A 15,712-nucleotide genomic window follows, 5' to 3' on the forward strand; every position below is an offset into this window, starting at 1 on the left:
CTCCTAAAGAGCTGGTTTGGCTGCAAACAGTTTTCTGCCACTTCCATGATGAAATGGCAACCCCTGCTTTGGATGGGCCAAGAAGATCGATTTCTATACTTGTAGCCTGTGTTTGGTGACAAGGTTTTCTCAGGCTGCTTCCTAAAGACTCTCAAGGTAGTTTCTGAGTCTTCTTGGTCTCTCCTTAGGTTGTGCAGTACCCGGAATATTTGGACCTTGGCGCATACATGTCTCAAGCCCCTGGAGAACCGCTCCTCTATTCCTTGTATGCCGTCCTGGTACATGAAGGTTCCAGCTGTCAGACAGGACATTATTACTGCTTCGTAAAGGTAAAAGTCAACTTGGTGATGTGCATTGGGGTATTGTGTCCTTCAGCGGTGTCCAGTCTGTGTTTTTGTTTTAAAACCCCTGCAGTTCATCTGAAGATAGCCTTGCCTTTCTTTGCAGGCCAGCGATGGACGTTGGTACGAGATGAATGATGCCTCTGTACGTCTTTGTGACATCAAGACGGTACTCTGCCAGCGTGCCTATTTACTCTTCTATGCCAGGTACTGTCAAGTGTGAAAGGGTGCTCAGAATACACTCCCTCTCCCGTTCCTGATCTTCTTGTTGCTGTTCTCCTCCGGTGGGTTTTGCTTTCTGTCCTAGCAGAGAATGCCTTTGTCCAGCTGAGTTCTCTGTTCCGCAGTTCGCCAGGTCCTTTCTTCTCTCTCCTTGTCTGGCATTAAACAGCTGCGCTTGTGTAAATTGCTACCTGTCTGCTCCCTGAGACTGGCTAGCTGCGAAACGAGGCAAAATGGAGGTGCGAGAGGGTCTAAAGATGAGTCACTGCTCTGAAAGGGACAGGCATGGCTGGAAGCGCATGACCTAATTTCCAGTTTCTAGTGCTGGTTCAGTCTTCTGCGTGTCATATCAAGTGCTGCCGGAACGTGACAGGGGGAGACTGAAGCCACGAGGAGGCTGCAGCAACAACCCTAGCCTAAGATCCCTGTTGTTTCTCCAGGCACCATCCTTTGACCCCTGGAGCAGGCGATGAACGCCAAGAGACAAAGAGCACTTCCGAGGCCAAGCTGGGTCAAGTGCTGAAGAGTCCCTTTCCTGGAGGCATCGGGGGACAGAGAAATCAAGAAGGTGGAGAAAATGTGCAGAGGATGCGAGGGAAGAGAAAACCATGGGAATCTGCAGGAGCTCCCCCTCAGCACTGCGGCAGGAAGAGAGCGCGCTCTGACGCTGAGGAGGGGGAGAAGCCGAACAGAAGCCAGCCAGACTGTCCGCCTCCCAGGCGGAGGCACACTTGCCGCGCGGAAACGCAGCAGCGCGCTCACCGTCAGCTGGCGCGTGGCAGGGGGAACCTGCGCGGCTCTTCCCACAGGGAGAGAAACAGCCCTGGTGATGGCAAAAGCGCAGGAGGGGAAGGTGTGCGCGGCTTGAGCGGCCCCAGAGCAGACTCGCATCCTGGGGCGGTAGGTGATCAGCAGCCGGGGAAATACTCACTTGAACAACGTGCACTCCCGCCAGCGCCAGTTCACCCAGAGTCTGCAGGCTCCTGCCAGGCAAATGGAAAACGAACGCGCAGGAAGAGGAAACAGTCCTGTGCAGAGGCGGGTGAAAGTGTGCCCGAAAGAAGGCGGCAAAAGACAGAAGCGAGCATTCTGGTGATCCAAAATTGAAAGAGAAAGAACGCAAGAAAGTGAAGGAGAAAGAGAAATCCAGAGAGAACTCTGGAGAGGAGGACTCACAAGTAAGCCACGTTTGCAGCATCACCAGGAAATGTTGACGTGTCCGATCGAAACAATAAAATTGCCATCTTAACCAAAGCCAGTCCTAAGTGGTGCTTCTGATTTCTGTAGAGAGTTTTGATACAAACATTCACGGATCTTTCTCCTCACCGTCCGAATCTCCCCCAGGGAGAAACGGAGTATCCAGAGAGTCCCTGAAGTGAAACTCAAGAGCAACAAAGTCACTATTAAGCAGGTATCCTTTCTTGCAGCGCTGGGCAGCACTGGGGATTCTCCACCACAAGTGCTCCACCGAGGTAAGGAAGTTTTAGAGAATATATCCGATACAATCATACATATTCATAGGATTTCTGGGAATTCATTTACATAAACATGAGATTTCCAGGAACTTATTAGCGTATGTAAATATCCGATTCACATGCGCAGTCACCTCTCGGGGTGGTCTTCAAGTGGTCTTTGGGGTCTTCCGATGAAGGCTCGTAGTCTTCTTCACTCTGCTCACTGATCGACCCTTGCTTCTGCGCAAACTCAGTCCTAGGATCACGTAGCCGTTGTCCTTGAAGACTGTTGTTGCCATTCTTCTGTTTCTTCCTGCCTTCATGGTTCCGTGCATGCGTTCTCCCAAGGCCGAGTTGTCTGCAGCGAGATTATCCCGGAGCCCCCCTTATCTTAGAACTGTTCTTCTAGCTACGCCCTAAATCACATCAAACCGTAAGGTATTCACAACATCCTTAAATGACACCAGGGTGTCTTCTGATCTAATGAAGGGACTAAGGTATTTACAACATCCTTCTTGCTCTTGTGGTTTTTAACCCTTTCAATACCTCCCAGAGTCTGAGTGCCTTTCTTACCGGGATCATAACAGACCAGCCCCTGCTGGTGAAAACCTCTCTCAGCACCCTTGGACGCAGCCCCTCCAGCCCCATGGCCTGGGAAGGGTGTAGTTTGCTCAAGTGAGCCCTGGCTGCATCCCCAGCCACCGCTGGTTTTTCCCGCCCTGAGCCCTGCCTCAAAGCACAAAGGCCTGGGAGACCTCTCTGGTGGTAACTGAGGCAAAGAGGACATAGACTACCTCAGACCTACCTACCCCTACTCTTTCTAAATTCAGCACTGGTCCCACAGTATATCTCTGTGCCTTCTTCAGCTCTTCCTGAAGTACCAGCAGCTCATCTTGGTGCCTTTGAATTCCCTTTCAAGTTTCAATTCAGTTTTGATAAGGACCGTTGCTGTGCTTGTAGGACGTCGTCCTTGAAGACAAGATGTCCCCAGGCACACTGTGAAAATGATTGGTCTGTTCCTTGACTGTATCATCAAGGGAGCGAGTGAAGACCCCAGTGGGATGTGCTTTGAGTTCACGCAATGCCTGCAGCTGTTGGGTAGAGAAGGGACAGAGCTTGCCTCTCTGATGGCACCTGATGGCCGATGCCTCTCACTGACGGCATTAGTGTGTGGCACACAGGCACCAAATCCCACTCTCTGCGATGCCGTCTGGGGTGGCTGTAACGCACCCGCCCTGAATGGGAATTGCTTTCCTGGAGGTCCTGAGCTGTCCCTGCAAGCCCTGGCACCTCATGGAGCTCCGTGGGCCTGGATTTGAACATGAAAGTCAGCAGATTCCCTGAATGCTGTCAGGCAACGTGGGGCTGAACATGAGGCAATGGCCAATATCTCCACATCAGTGGAGATCTCGTAAACACAGCAGAAGGAGGAGAGAGAGACGGAGTTCTCCTTATGGCACAGGACTCGAATCATTCAGATGAATAACTCTATAAACTGCCCTGAACTTCATGAGCAGGGACAGTTTCAAGGTCCAAAACTGATGGCAGAGCCCAAAGTCTCCTTTTCAGGGCCCAAAGCCTCCTTTTCAGGATCCAACCACTCCTGTTATGGTCCAAATGCTCATTTTAAGGCCCAAAGCCTCATTTTTAAGGTCCACACTCCCATCTTAGGATCCAAAGCCTCAGTTTTGTGGCCCAAAGCCTCACTTTCAGGGATCAAAGGCTCATTTTAGGCTACAAAGTCTCTTTTTAGGCTCCAAAGCCACATTTGTATGGTCCAAAGGCTCCCTTTCAGTTTGCAAATCTCCTTTTTAGACTCCAAAGCCACATTTTGACTTTCCAAAGCCTAATTTCAGGCTCCAAAAGCTCAGTTTTAGGATGCAGCTGTTTGTTTTGAGGGCCCAAGTTGCATCTGGAGTGTCCGAACCCTCATTTTCAGGGTTCAACCCCCTCTTTTAGGGCTCAAAGCTTCATTTTTAGAGTACAAAGCCTTGATTCTAGGCTTGGAAGCCTCCTTTTGATGGTCCAAACCCTCATTTTCAGGGTCCAAACCCTCATTTACAATTTCCAAGCCTCACTTTTAAGATTCAAGGACTCATTGCAAGGGCGCACAGTGTCATTTTTAAGTCCCCAGTTCTGACTTTGAAGGTCCAAAGCCTCATTCCCAGACTCCAAAGCCTTCTTCATAGGGTCCAAAGGCTCATTTTTGGGCCCAAACCCTCAGGTTTAGCTTCTAAAGCCTCCTTTTCAGGGACCAAAGCCTCGCTTTCAGGACCCACGGCCTCATTTTTAGGATCCAGTCTGCAATTTGGATGGGGACCAAAGCCTCATTTTGACAGTCCAAATGCTCATTTGGTGGGCCCAAAGCCTCATTTGAGGGTCCAAACTCCTCATTTAGGCTACAAAGCCTCATTTGTTTCATGTCCCAAGCCTCATTTTGAAGCCTCCAAAGACCCAGGTTTAGAGTGAAAAGCCTTAGGTTGTGGTACCAAAGCATCATTTTAGGGCACCAAACCTGATTTCAGGGTTCAAAACCTCCATTTCATTTCCCAAGCCCCATTTTGAAGGCTCAAATCCTCCTTTGGAGGCTCCAAACTCTCATTTTTAGGCTCCAAAGCCCCCTTTGACAGCTCAAAGCTTTCACTGGGGTGCCCAAAGCCCTATATTCAGGACCAAAGCTTCAGTTCTTGGGGCCAGAGAGGAACTAATGGGTTCCCCTCGTTTTCACGGTCACAAGTGTCATTTGGAGCGTCTAGCCCATCCGTTCTAGTGCCCAAAGAGTCCTTCTGAAGGCCAAGATCATCATTTTTTTGTTCCAAACCTGTCCTTTATTACCCATAGCCTTTTGGGGGGGCCCACAGTTTACTTTTTACGGTTTACACCATCACTTTTAGGGCAGCAAGCCACCTTTTAGGGTCCAAAGCTACATTTAGAGGGTCCAAAGCCTCATATTTACTTTCCAAAATATTAGTTTTGCTTCCAAATCATCGTTTTAGACGTCAAAGCCTCATGTTAGTTGTCCAAAGGCTCTGTTTCACATTGCAAAGTCTCCTTTTTTAGACTCCAAAGCCTCATTTTGACTTTCTAAAGCCTCAATTTCCGGCTCCAAGGTGGCATTTTGAGGATCCAGCCCGTCGTTTTGAGGGCCCAAGCCACATCTGGAGTGTCCAAGCCCCCATTTTTAGGGTCCAAACACCTCTTTTAAAGGCTCAGAGCCTCATTTTCAGGGCCCCAAACCTCATTTTTGGAGTACAAAGCTTTGATCCTAGGGTTAAAAGCCTCCTTTTTAAGGTCCAAGCCCCCATATTCAGGGTCCACACCCTCATTTGCAATATTTCCAAGCCTCGCTTTTAAGGTTCAAGGACTCATTTAAAGGGTGCAGAGCGTCCTTTTTAAGACCCCAGTTCTGCTTTTGAAGGTCCAAAGCCTCATTTTTAGAGTCCAAAGCCTGATTTACAGGGTCCAAACCTGTCTTTTATTAACAATAGCCTTTTTTCAGGACACACACTGTACGGGCTGGCGAAGGCTGGATCCTTGGTGCTCGGTGGCAGGTGGGCTGGATCTCCAGGCACAGAAGGTGGCTGCTGGCATCGGGTCTGACTCTCAGGGGTTCTGGGGCATGCGGGACAGCTGTCTGGGTGCGTGGGGCGGCTGCTGGTGTCAGGCCGGGCTCACGAAGCTGCAGAGAGGCGCCTGTGAAGAGAGGAGGCTGCTGAGACCCCGCTGCAGCTGTGGTTCCACGTTGGTGCCAGGGTGCGGGGCAGCGCTGGGCACCCTGTGGGGTTTGGGCACCTGGCTGCACGTGGGAGCTGTGGGCACGGAGAGCTTTGTGCAGAAAACGGGGCGCCCCACACCCCTCGGCTGGGGCTCTGCTTGCCTGCCCATGGCTCGTCTCCTCTCGGCCCTGACCATCCTGACCTGCCTGCTCTGCATGTGCCGGGAAGGAGACCTGACCCCGGCAGGCCGAGGGGACCAAAGCCGGGCAAGGCACTGCAGGACCAGGAGAGCCTCCTGGTCGCCTTTCTCAGCGTGCCTGGCAGGCACCAGCGCTCGCCTCCATGCCCATCCCTGACCAGGCAAGGGGACAGCCGCGGCTCGCTGTTCGCTGAGGTGCTCTCCATCCTCTCTTCACAAGACCTATCCGGAGGGATACGTACCCTGCACAGACAAAAGCCCTGCCTGTGCTGAGAATGCGCACACTGGCAGTGTTGGGCTGCAGGTGGGACAGACTGACTCTTTCTCCAAAGCAAGGCACAGAACTGGGAAGGTTCGTCACCACGGTCTGCGTTGCTGGGACACCTTGGCTGCGGTGAACATCTGGGATTTATGGCATCACCTAACAGAGTGATTTCTGCTGCGGGGTTCACTGGTAGGGAGATGTGACTATTGCAGTTCTCACTTTCTATGCCAATGTCATCCCTTGTTGTTTTTACTTCCTGACCTTGCTCTGCCTACGTCTCTCGCTGGGTCTGCTCTTGTCGAGGCAGGGTCACTTGTAACCCACACTTGCCACAGTAAGAAGGGGTTTCAGAAAAGAATGCCCATGAATTGAGAGGCCAGTTAAAGCAGCTTACAGCAGAAACCTCAGCCGAGTCTAGCCAATAAGGAACTCGGCACTCCAGAATACTCCCAATGCTTCATGACCAATAGCAGCCATCTCCTACAGAAGTTTGGCAAAAAAACCTCCCAACAACTCACCGTTTTCTCTTCCTCCACAGACAGATCACACCACACAATGCCATCCCAAACAGCACCGAGCCCAAGACTGCCACGGCGCCTTCTATGCAGTATTTCTGGAAATCATTGGGATCCACAGCATTTGAGCTTCTCCTGCCATCCACACCTGGAGGAACAATTCTGCACGTTAGGGTGTCCTGCGCACGACTGGCACTCTCACAGGAGGTCTGACATTGCCAGGAAATGGTCTCTCTCACTTTGTTAGCATCTCTGAAGGAGAGAACATCCTGGGCCTGCACCATTTCAGTAGAAACAAAGGAAACTCCCAAAGCCATTGCAAACCAATGCACTCTGGAGCCTCTCTTTCTCCATCCCTGCATCAGGGAGTGCCACCCCCAGCTCTCCCTCCCCAGCCCAGCACCCACACCCCGAGGGGACGGAGTCAGGCCCTCTCCCGAGACACCTCAACATTGCTCTCCCCCTTTGCCTTTTCTGCAGCATGGGCACTGTCTGCATGCCTCAAGTTTTCTGGACTTCTCTCCCACTTATGGCCCCTTGCAAGACTGCCCAGAACTTGGAGTCTTTTGAAAAAAATCATATATTATGGTGTGGTGGCTTTCACCGGGGCTGGACAGCACTGCCAAGAAGCAGAGGAAGGTAAAGCCTCAGCATGGCTCAGGCACAGGGGGTGCAGAAGGACGGTGCAGGTCCCCTCTAAGCCTGTGCCTGATCTGCCAGTGAATCCCTTTGCCCCTCAGCTCTACAGCAGGGATCCCCCTCTGTTGGGCCTAGGGCCTCTAGGGACGCACGGCAAGCTCTGCGATGCGGGTACTGAGGGAGGTCCATTCGATCAAGAGTCACATTTCCCATCATCTACTGAACGTGGTTCAGATGGCCTCCTTCCCAAAATGGCAGGGTTCTGAAATTCCTGGGAAAGGGGTGCGGTGGGAGGCGAGCACTTCACCACATCCACAGAGGGTTACCGGTGTCGCTCTGGCACACTGCTGGCAAGAACCTCCACACCCCCGAGACAGTCATCCTCAGAGAGCCGCTCCTGGCTCCCTTCAGAACACTTGCTCTGTACTCATACTCAGCTCCTGCACCCTGGGCTGCTCAGGAGATCACGTGGAGATCACGGACTATGACAGCTCACTAAGGGGGAGGAGGAGGTGGAGAACAAGTCCTCCATGTCATGACCAAGCCCCAAGGGATGACACAGCTCCAGGGCCATCCAACGCCAGCTCCAAGTGGGCTCTTGCATGCAGGGCTGCTCGGGACCAAACCCTGCTGAGGCAGAGAGAGCGGAGCAGATCCCCGCAGCGGGGCTATGATGTCTGCAGCCAGTTTCTGGAAACCACAGACTATGACACCTCAGCAGGGAGGAGGAGGAGGAGGGTTTCAGTGCCCCAGAGACGCAAATCAGAGTAACACTCGGGGTACTGCTGTTGTGATGGGGGCAGATTGCGACCCTGGATAAGAGCAGAGCACAGCATCTGACTTGTGCAATGCCAGAGAGGAGGAGGAGGAAGCACCCAGGAAGCACTAAAACTGCCCCCAGCAGGGACCAAGCTGCACAAAGGGCACCAGCAGCCCACCCTGTCCCCCCTCCCAGTGCTGCCTCTGGCCAGGAAGAGCTCAGAGAGACCTTCCAGAGACTCGGACACCTCTGCCGGCTAGCCCGCCTGCCCACAGGTCCCTCGAGGAAGAGCTTTAAGCCCTGGTCAGCTCTTGGGATCGCCTTGCAAAAACAACACTCACTCGGTACCCACAGTCAGAAAAGCCAAAGCCAGAATTAAAAACACTCGTTGGCCTTGCATATGTGTTTTCTTCTCTGTAGGTTTTGGGGCAATTGGAGGAAATGCCCAGTGTGGGAGGTTTATGTCTTGGGATTTTGAAAGCTGTGTGCTTGCCTGGGCCCATCTTGCAATCTCTTCTTTTTAAATATGGAGTTCAAGTCACTCCAACAGAAATGGGCTGGCTGAGACGACAGCGAGTGGGACTGAAACGGGCTGAACGGCCGGGCCCTGAGGGTGCTGCTCATTGGCACCAAGCCTAGTGCGAGGCCAGTAACCAGGGGTGTCTCGCAGGGGTCAAGACTGGGTCTGATCCTGTTTATCATCTTCCTTAATTAATGTTCTGGAGGATGGGGCAGAGTGCACCCTCGGCAAGCTGACTGATGACAGCAGACTGGCAGCAGCGGCACTTAGGCCAGGGGGTCGTGCTGCCGTCCCGAGGGACCTGGGCAGGCTGCAGAGACGGGCTGACAGGGACCTCATGCCCAGACCAGAAAGGGGACGTGCAAAGGGTGCTGTGCGGGTGACGAGCAGCGGCACAGGCTGCCCAGGGAGACTGTGGAGTCTCCATCCCTGGCGATGTTCCACAGCCCTCTGGATGTGGTCAAGGACAAGCGGCTGCAGGAGGCCCTGCTTGAGCAGGGGGGTTGGACCCGGTGACTTCGTCCTCCAGCTGACCTCCCGGCCAGCCTCAAGCAGCCGCTGATTCTGTGAAATGGAACCATTATCATCAGCAAACTTGGTAATGGTGCATTCTACTTCTGCATGCAGATCATTGATAAGTGTATGGAACAGAACTGGCCCTAGGATTGAGCCCTGAGGAGCACCGCTGGGGACCAGTGGACAGCCACATGCAGCCCCATTCACTGCGACCCTTTGAGCTCTGCCCTTCAGCCAGTTCTTCACCCAGTGCACCATGAACCCTCTCATCCCCCAGTTGGACAACTTGTCCAGAAGGATGCTGTGAGGGACAGTACCAAAAGCCTTACTAAAATCCGGGAAATCTACACCCACCGCCTTCCTTGCATCCACTAGGATGGTGACCTTATCCCAGAAGGATATCAAATGAGTTCAACGGGACTTGTATTTAACATGGGTTCACAAAGGGGAAGGGAGAGTCCAGAGGTCCCTTCCAACCTCAACATTTCTGTCATTCTGTGAGGAGAAAGGAGAAAAGTAAGAGAGGAAGAAGTGAACAACACATAGCCTTGACTGCAAATAGAGCGGGATCCTGTGGAGAGGACCCACGCTGGAGCAGGGGAGAAGTATGGGAGGAAGGAGTGACAGAGGTGAACTGTTATGTACTAACTGAACCCCCCCCATTTCCCACCCCCCTGCGCCTCTCAAGGCTGGGGTGGGTAGAAGAATTGGGAATGAAGGAGTAATCTGGGCCTGGGAAAAAGGAGTGGGGTGGGGAAATGGTCTTTAATACTCTTGTAATCGTTTCTCACTATCCACATTCTTTTAATTGGCAATAAATGTCATGTCTTCTTTGCCTGTGACAGGAATCAGTAAGCGATCTCCCTGTCTTTATCTTGACCCACGGCCTATGGCAGAGATGGAAATGGCCGGTGTGGGGGATGGGTCTGGGACAATTTCCCTGAGGCTGCTTCCTCGGGATGCCAAGGGAATATGGAACAGACCAGGCCCCTCTCTTGTGCACCTTTGGTGCCTTGCTTCCTTCACCATCATGCCTGGCTCTGCACCGTGAGCACCCCCAGCCTGCACACTCACACAGATTACCTCTGCAGTAGCATTCCCTCTTCCAGGCCTTTTGCGGCCCAGCCCAGCCCCTGCCCAGATCTCTCCACCTCCCTGACCCCATGGTAGTGTCTGCTGCAGGCTGCTGCAGAGCTCTGGGCACTCAACCACAGCCCCAGCCCTGCTGAAGGGACGAGCAGCTGCTGGGGGGCAGAGAGGGGGCTCAGCCTCCCCACCAGCCCCAGGGCTGATGCTGGCCCCAAGGGCATGAGGAAACAGAAGCCAGTCAATCTCCAGCTCTGCTGCATTCATATTATAGGTTATCCCCAACTCCACCTGCATTTGCCCCCTTCTCTGCCTCCATCGGCCCCACTGACCAGGACAGCATGAGAGTCCTGGGGCTCCTCAGGCAGCTCCCGCATCTCTGCAGTCTCCCTTCCCTCTGCCTGCTGGGTTCCCACTGACTCCCATTGCACAGTCCTTGTTTGTGCCTACCTCAATTTAGTGCTGTAATTTTGTGGGACTTCACCACTGAGGGTGTTTCACCTTCTGAGCCTCCATTCATTCCAACCCCAGGGCACGAGGTGAGTCCCCATCCTCTCCTCTCCTCACCCCTCCAAATTCATTTCCAGGGAGTCTGGTATATGCCATCACTCCTGTCATACATGAAGAAATCTAAGGAGATAATTGGGAGCTCATGGACCATCTGCCCTGCCCCTGGACACCAAGAAGAAAGCGTTTAAACCCAGAGCATTTGGTCCAGTGGAACCCAATAGTACCATGAACCTAACCCCAAAACATTGAGAACACAAGAAGAACAGACTCTTTAAAGGACTAATTCCTTGGACATTTTCTTGGCAGCAGCTTTGGAGGAAGAGCCCAGCCTTCAGTCTCTGGACCTGGGAGATTCTGTTTTATTGAAGAGCTGCTATTGGACAGGTCACATTTGACACCGTGTTGTGCAAGGGTAAGACACAACAGGATCAAGCCTTGAATGAAGCAGTATAAATAAACCCAGAAAAAATATCTAGATGTATGATTATCATAAGGGAAAACAATAGTCTCCTGCCATAAGATAAACTCTGGGAAATGTGCAGAGAGGGGGAGGCAAGTTATTTTCGGTGAATCAACATCTACTGGGCCAGTTTCCATAGGGCATCCTTGAGCTCCTGGTTCCTCGTGGGAATGGTATGGGCATGTTCTCGAATGATATTTACACCGTACTCAATTGGTTTAGATTTGTTAGCATAACAACAACAAGCAGTATTTATTAAGTACAGAAGCACTCAAGGCTTTCCATCTCATCCTCAGGGGATGACCATGTTTCACCATTCACTATCCATGGATCCAAAAAACACCGGCTGAGGAAGCACATCGAGATGTGTGAGGGGAGGACCTCCCTGAGGCACCGCTTTGCTCTTTGCCTGCTTGTGCAAGGCTCGGGAGGAGTTCATTTGGTGACCCCATTTGTATTGCAGGCGGTTGGTCTGCGCTGGGCAGGGAGTGAGACGGAAATGCTACCAGGAATGCCGTGGGAGGGGAGCTTCGGTATACTGGGTGTGGCTGGGATAGGGTTAATTTTCTGTATAGCAGCCAGTATGGTGTGTGTTTTGGATGGGGTGTCCAGCACACACGGGCACAGACCAGAGCCTGCTCTGCTGGTCCTTCACGTCTCTCCCAGGAGGCCTGGCTGTGCGAGGAGACATTCTTGGGTGCCAAGGACTGAAGTCTCCCATGAGCGTCCATGACACTGCTGTGTGCCCCAAAGCTGCACACTCACACACTTGAGCTGTTCACAAGGGTTTTCCTCTCCTGGGCACTTCTCTGGGCATGTTCTCTAGAGCCACTTTGAAAGAAGACCTAAGCCTTCAGGCACTGCCCTCGAAGATCCTTTTTCATAGAATCATAGAAGCGTTCAGGTTGGAAAGGACCTCTGAGATCATCGAGTCCAGCCTCTTAACCTAACTGCCTGGTCCACCTCTAAGCCATGTCCTTAAGCACCATATCCATATCCACAGGTTTTCTGAATACTTCCAGGACTGTGATTGTACCACTTCCCTGGGCAGTCTGTTCCAATGCCTATCCACTCTCTCCGTGAAGAAATTTTTCCTAATAGCTAATCTGAAATGCTATTATGGAGGCCAGCTCTGTCACAGAGGTGCCCATTGCCTGTCCCTGCCTGCGGTCACAGGACTGCCGCACCACAGGACTGTGACAAAGCTGCCAGAGCACTCCGACCGTGCAGCAACACAAGGGCTGAGAAGGAGAGTGTGGAAGTGGAAAGAGAGCAGCTTGGGAAAGACCAAGAACTGGTGCTCCCTGGCAGTGCTGCTGTGCCAGGGCTGTTTTTCCTCTCCACCTCTGCACCAAGGTACTCCACCTGCAGCTTTACAAAGGTCTGAGGGGAAGGATCTCAGATAAACAAGCTGCTGAAGGGTCCTTTATTTTGTTTAAACACACAGAGAGCACGGCTCCTCATTTACACAGTCTGGATCACAAAAAACAGGTGGATATTGAAACAGATGAAGACAAGCACTTTGTTTGTGGACAGCATTATTACAACTAAGAAAAGCCAAAAACAAACTCCCCAAGAAAGTCTCAGCCTATAATGAGTTACATTACAAGCGCAATGAGATTTGCCAAAGAAGATGGGCAGTTTCTTGCTGATTAACAGCATCCAGTGAAAAGTTTCTTCACGGAACCCTTCAGCTCCTTGTTCCTCATGCTGTAGATGAGGGGGTTCACTGCTGGAGGCACCACAGAGTACAGAACTGCCACCACCAGATTTAGAACTGGAGAGGAGATGGAGGAGGGCTTGAGGTAGGCAGACATGGCAGTGCTGACATACAGGGAGACCACGGCCAGGTGAGGGAGGCATGTGGAAAAGGCTTTGTGCCGTCCCTGCTCAGAGGGGATCCTCAGCACGGCCCTGAAGATCTGCACATAGGACACCACAAGGAAAACAAAACACCCAAAGGCTAAACATGCAGTCACCACAAGGACCCCAACTTCCCTGAGGTAGGCATCTGAGCAAGAGAGCTTGAGGATGTGGGGAATTTCACAGAAGAACTGGTCCAGGACATTGCCTTGGCAGAGAGGTAGGGAAAATGTATTGGCAGTGTGCAGCACAGCATGGAGAAACCCACTGCCCCAGGCAGCTGCTGCCATGTGGACACAAGCTCTGCTGCCCAGCAGGGTCCCGTAGTGCAGGGGTTTGCAGATGGCCACGTAGCGGTCGTAGGCCATGACAGTGAGAAGAAAATACTCTCCTCCAATGAAGAAGAGAAAGAAAAAGAGCTGTGCAGCACATCCCAAGTAGGAGATGGCCCTGGTGTCCCACAGGGAATTGGCCATGGCTTTGGGGAGAGTGGTGGAGATGGAGCCCAGGTCAAGAAGGGAGAGGTTGAGGAGGAAGAAGTACATGGGGGTGTGGAGGCGGTGGTCGCAGGCTATGGCGGTGATGATGAGGCCGTTGCCCAGGAGGGCAGCCAGGTAGATGCCCAGGAAGAGCCAGAAGGGTAAGAGCTGCAGCTCCTGTGTGTCTGTAAATGTCAGGAGGAGGAACTCGTTCGTGGAGCTGCCATTGGACATCTGCTGCTTCTGGGCATGGAAACTGCCAAAGGAGAGAAAAGAGAAAAATTCAGAGAAGCTTCTCTGACCCAAATTTCATTCATTCATTGTGCAATACCTAAGCGTGCTTTTCTTTCCTGGGGGGCTGTTACACAGCTCCGAGGCTTCAGCTCTGGTTTGTGCTGGCTGAGTGTGCTGTGCAGAGCCGTGCCCTCTCCCCGGGGACTCCGGAAGGGTCAGCCCTGCTTTCCAGCAAGGACCCATGGAGGCAGCAACAGCCCAGGGTGTTTGGAGGGAGGTTTCCTGGGGAGGAGTTCCCTGTGCTGCACTAGAGCGGAGGGCAAAAAGCCCAGAAGGACGCTTTCTTCCCCAGAGGAAGGTGGGAGATGAGGCGCAGCAAACGTGTGTCGGTACACTGTGTTTTAGTATGCAGACACCCCCATCCCACTTGGGAAATGGTCTTGGAAGGGGTCACATTCCCCCATGACCCCGTTGCTCTCAGTGCAAACCTGCGTCAGTGCTCCCATGCAGGAGGGCTGCTCTGTCCATCAGCCTGGTGCCCAGCTGCTCTGGGCTTGCACCGCTCTCAGCTGCAGGACGACTGCACCCAGAGGTTGCTCTGCAAAAGACACTGGAGTGTCCTGGGAGCAGAGGGGTCCTGTTCCAGGTGCAGAGTTCAAAACACCTCTCCTTTCCAGCGCAGCTCTGCGGAGTATGAGGAAGAGGACAGGGCAAGGATGCTGATTGGCATGGGCAGATCGGGTGCTCTCAGACATCTCCAAGGTCCTGCAGGAGAGCTGTGTCCTTCTGGAGGGATGCTCACAGCCCCGCAGGACTCCCTGTCCAGCATAATCAGGTGTCTTAAGGTGCTGTCTGCTAAGGGAAGCAGTGCCTCATTGCCCAAGCACTGAGTGCAGTGTCTGGAGCCTGGAAAATGAAGAGAGGGCTTGGGCACCTTGGTCCCATGGAAACACCTCCAGGGCAGCGCCCTCCAGGTCAGGGCCAGAGCAGGCACTCCCCACCCCCACCCCTTGCCCCACACCACCACCGTTACTGCCAGGGACCCCACGAGCAGGAAGAAGAGCAGCACAAGCAGGGGGAGGAACAAAGAAGAACTCTGTGACTCTCCTCCTAAGGGAAGCAAGGAGAGGAGAGGCGGCCGGGCACTCAGGAAAGCCTTCTCCTTACCCAGCAGAGCACAGCACCTCCCAGTTAGCAAAAGCGCAGGGCAGTCGCTCTCAGCCCCTTTGCCCTGCAGAGGGAAGCGGCCACGTGTCAGGAGAGATGCCCCTCTGCTGTGCCAGAGCTCTGGCTGCAGAGGAGGCAACTCCTGCCCTGGACCACACGGCCTTGAGGGCAGAGGCTGTGCTGGGTGGGAGACGAGAGCAGGGGTCTTGCGCAGAGGAAGGTGTCTGCATTGGAGGGCATGACAGGGAGCTTCCCAAATTCTGCCTCCCATGCCATTTGGGGTTGGAGTTTCCTAGAGCTCTCTGCCCATGTCTCTGCTGCCTGGAGCTCTCCTTGCCGGGAACTGTTTCTCTGCCCTCCAGTTTTTCCCTGTCAGGGATCACAGACCCCATCACCCACTCCTGTCTGCTCAGCTCTGACCTGAAGAAACCTCCCAGTTTCAGGAACTCTCTAGAGGTACTCCCCGCTTGCAGGCAGTAAGGAGCAGGTCAGAGAAACCCTGCTGAGGCCAGCAAAGGTGATGCTGGTGCTCTCTGGAGGTAGAGGAGTGGATGGAAGCCGTTGCCTTGGCTCCTACCAGACCTACTGATCTCTCAGCATGGCAGCTCAGGACTCTCAGGCTCCCTCGCCAAATGCAGCAGCACCTTTTCCCTTTGTCCTGAAACAGCAGGAAACTCGAAGCACGGCCTCAGGAAAGCTCTTTAGCGTTAAGGTATCCCCTGCCTTGCTCTTCCTCTGCAAGAGTGCCCTCTGAAATGCCCTGGGC

General features: G+C 53.1%; 1 protein-coding gene across 1 annotated transcript; it reads left to right on the top strand.

Moving 5' to 3' along the window:
- Positions 1–227: 227 nt before the first annotated feature.
- LOC148052422 (ubiquitin carboxyl-terminal hydrolase 17-like protein B) lies at positions 228–8,122 on the top strand. The gene is made up of 3 exons (XM_087730125.1): positions 228–329; positions 448–548; positions 7,960–8,122. Exons 1-3 carry the CDS (start codon positions 228–230, stop codon positions 8,120–8,122), a joined length of 366 nt encoding a protein of 121 aa, XP_087586251.1.
- Positions 8,123–15,712: the final 7,590 nt, after the last annotated feature.

This window comes from Nipponia nippon, unplaced genomic scaffold (assembly GCF_047370975.1).
Source record: "Nipponia nippon isolate SJK-2023a ecotype South Korea unplaced genomic scaffold, ASM4737097v1 scaffold_48, whole genome shotgun sequence".
Taxonomy (NCBI): Eukaryota; Metazoa; Chordata; class Aves; order Pelecaniformes; family Threskiornithidae; genus Nipponia; species Nipponia nippon.

Coding starts and splice junctions, on each gene's coding strand:
- LOC148052422 (XM_087730125.1), top strand. CDS start 228: ATGTCTCAAGCCCCTGGAGAACCGCTCCTCTATTCCTTGTATGCCGTC. Junction 330..447: donor ATTATTACTGCTTCGTAAAG/GTAAAAGTCAAC, acceptor CTTTCTTTGCAG/GCCAGCGATGGACGTTGGTA. Junction 549..7,959: donor TATTTACTCTTCTATGCCAG/GTACTGTCAAGT, acceptor TCTTGCATGCAG/GGCTGCTCGGGACCAAACCC.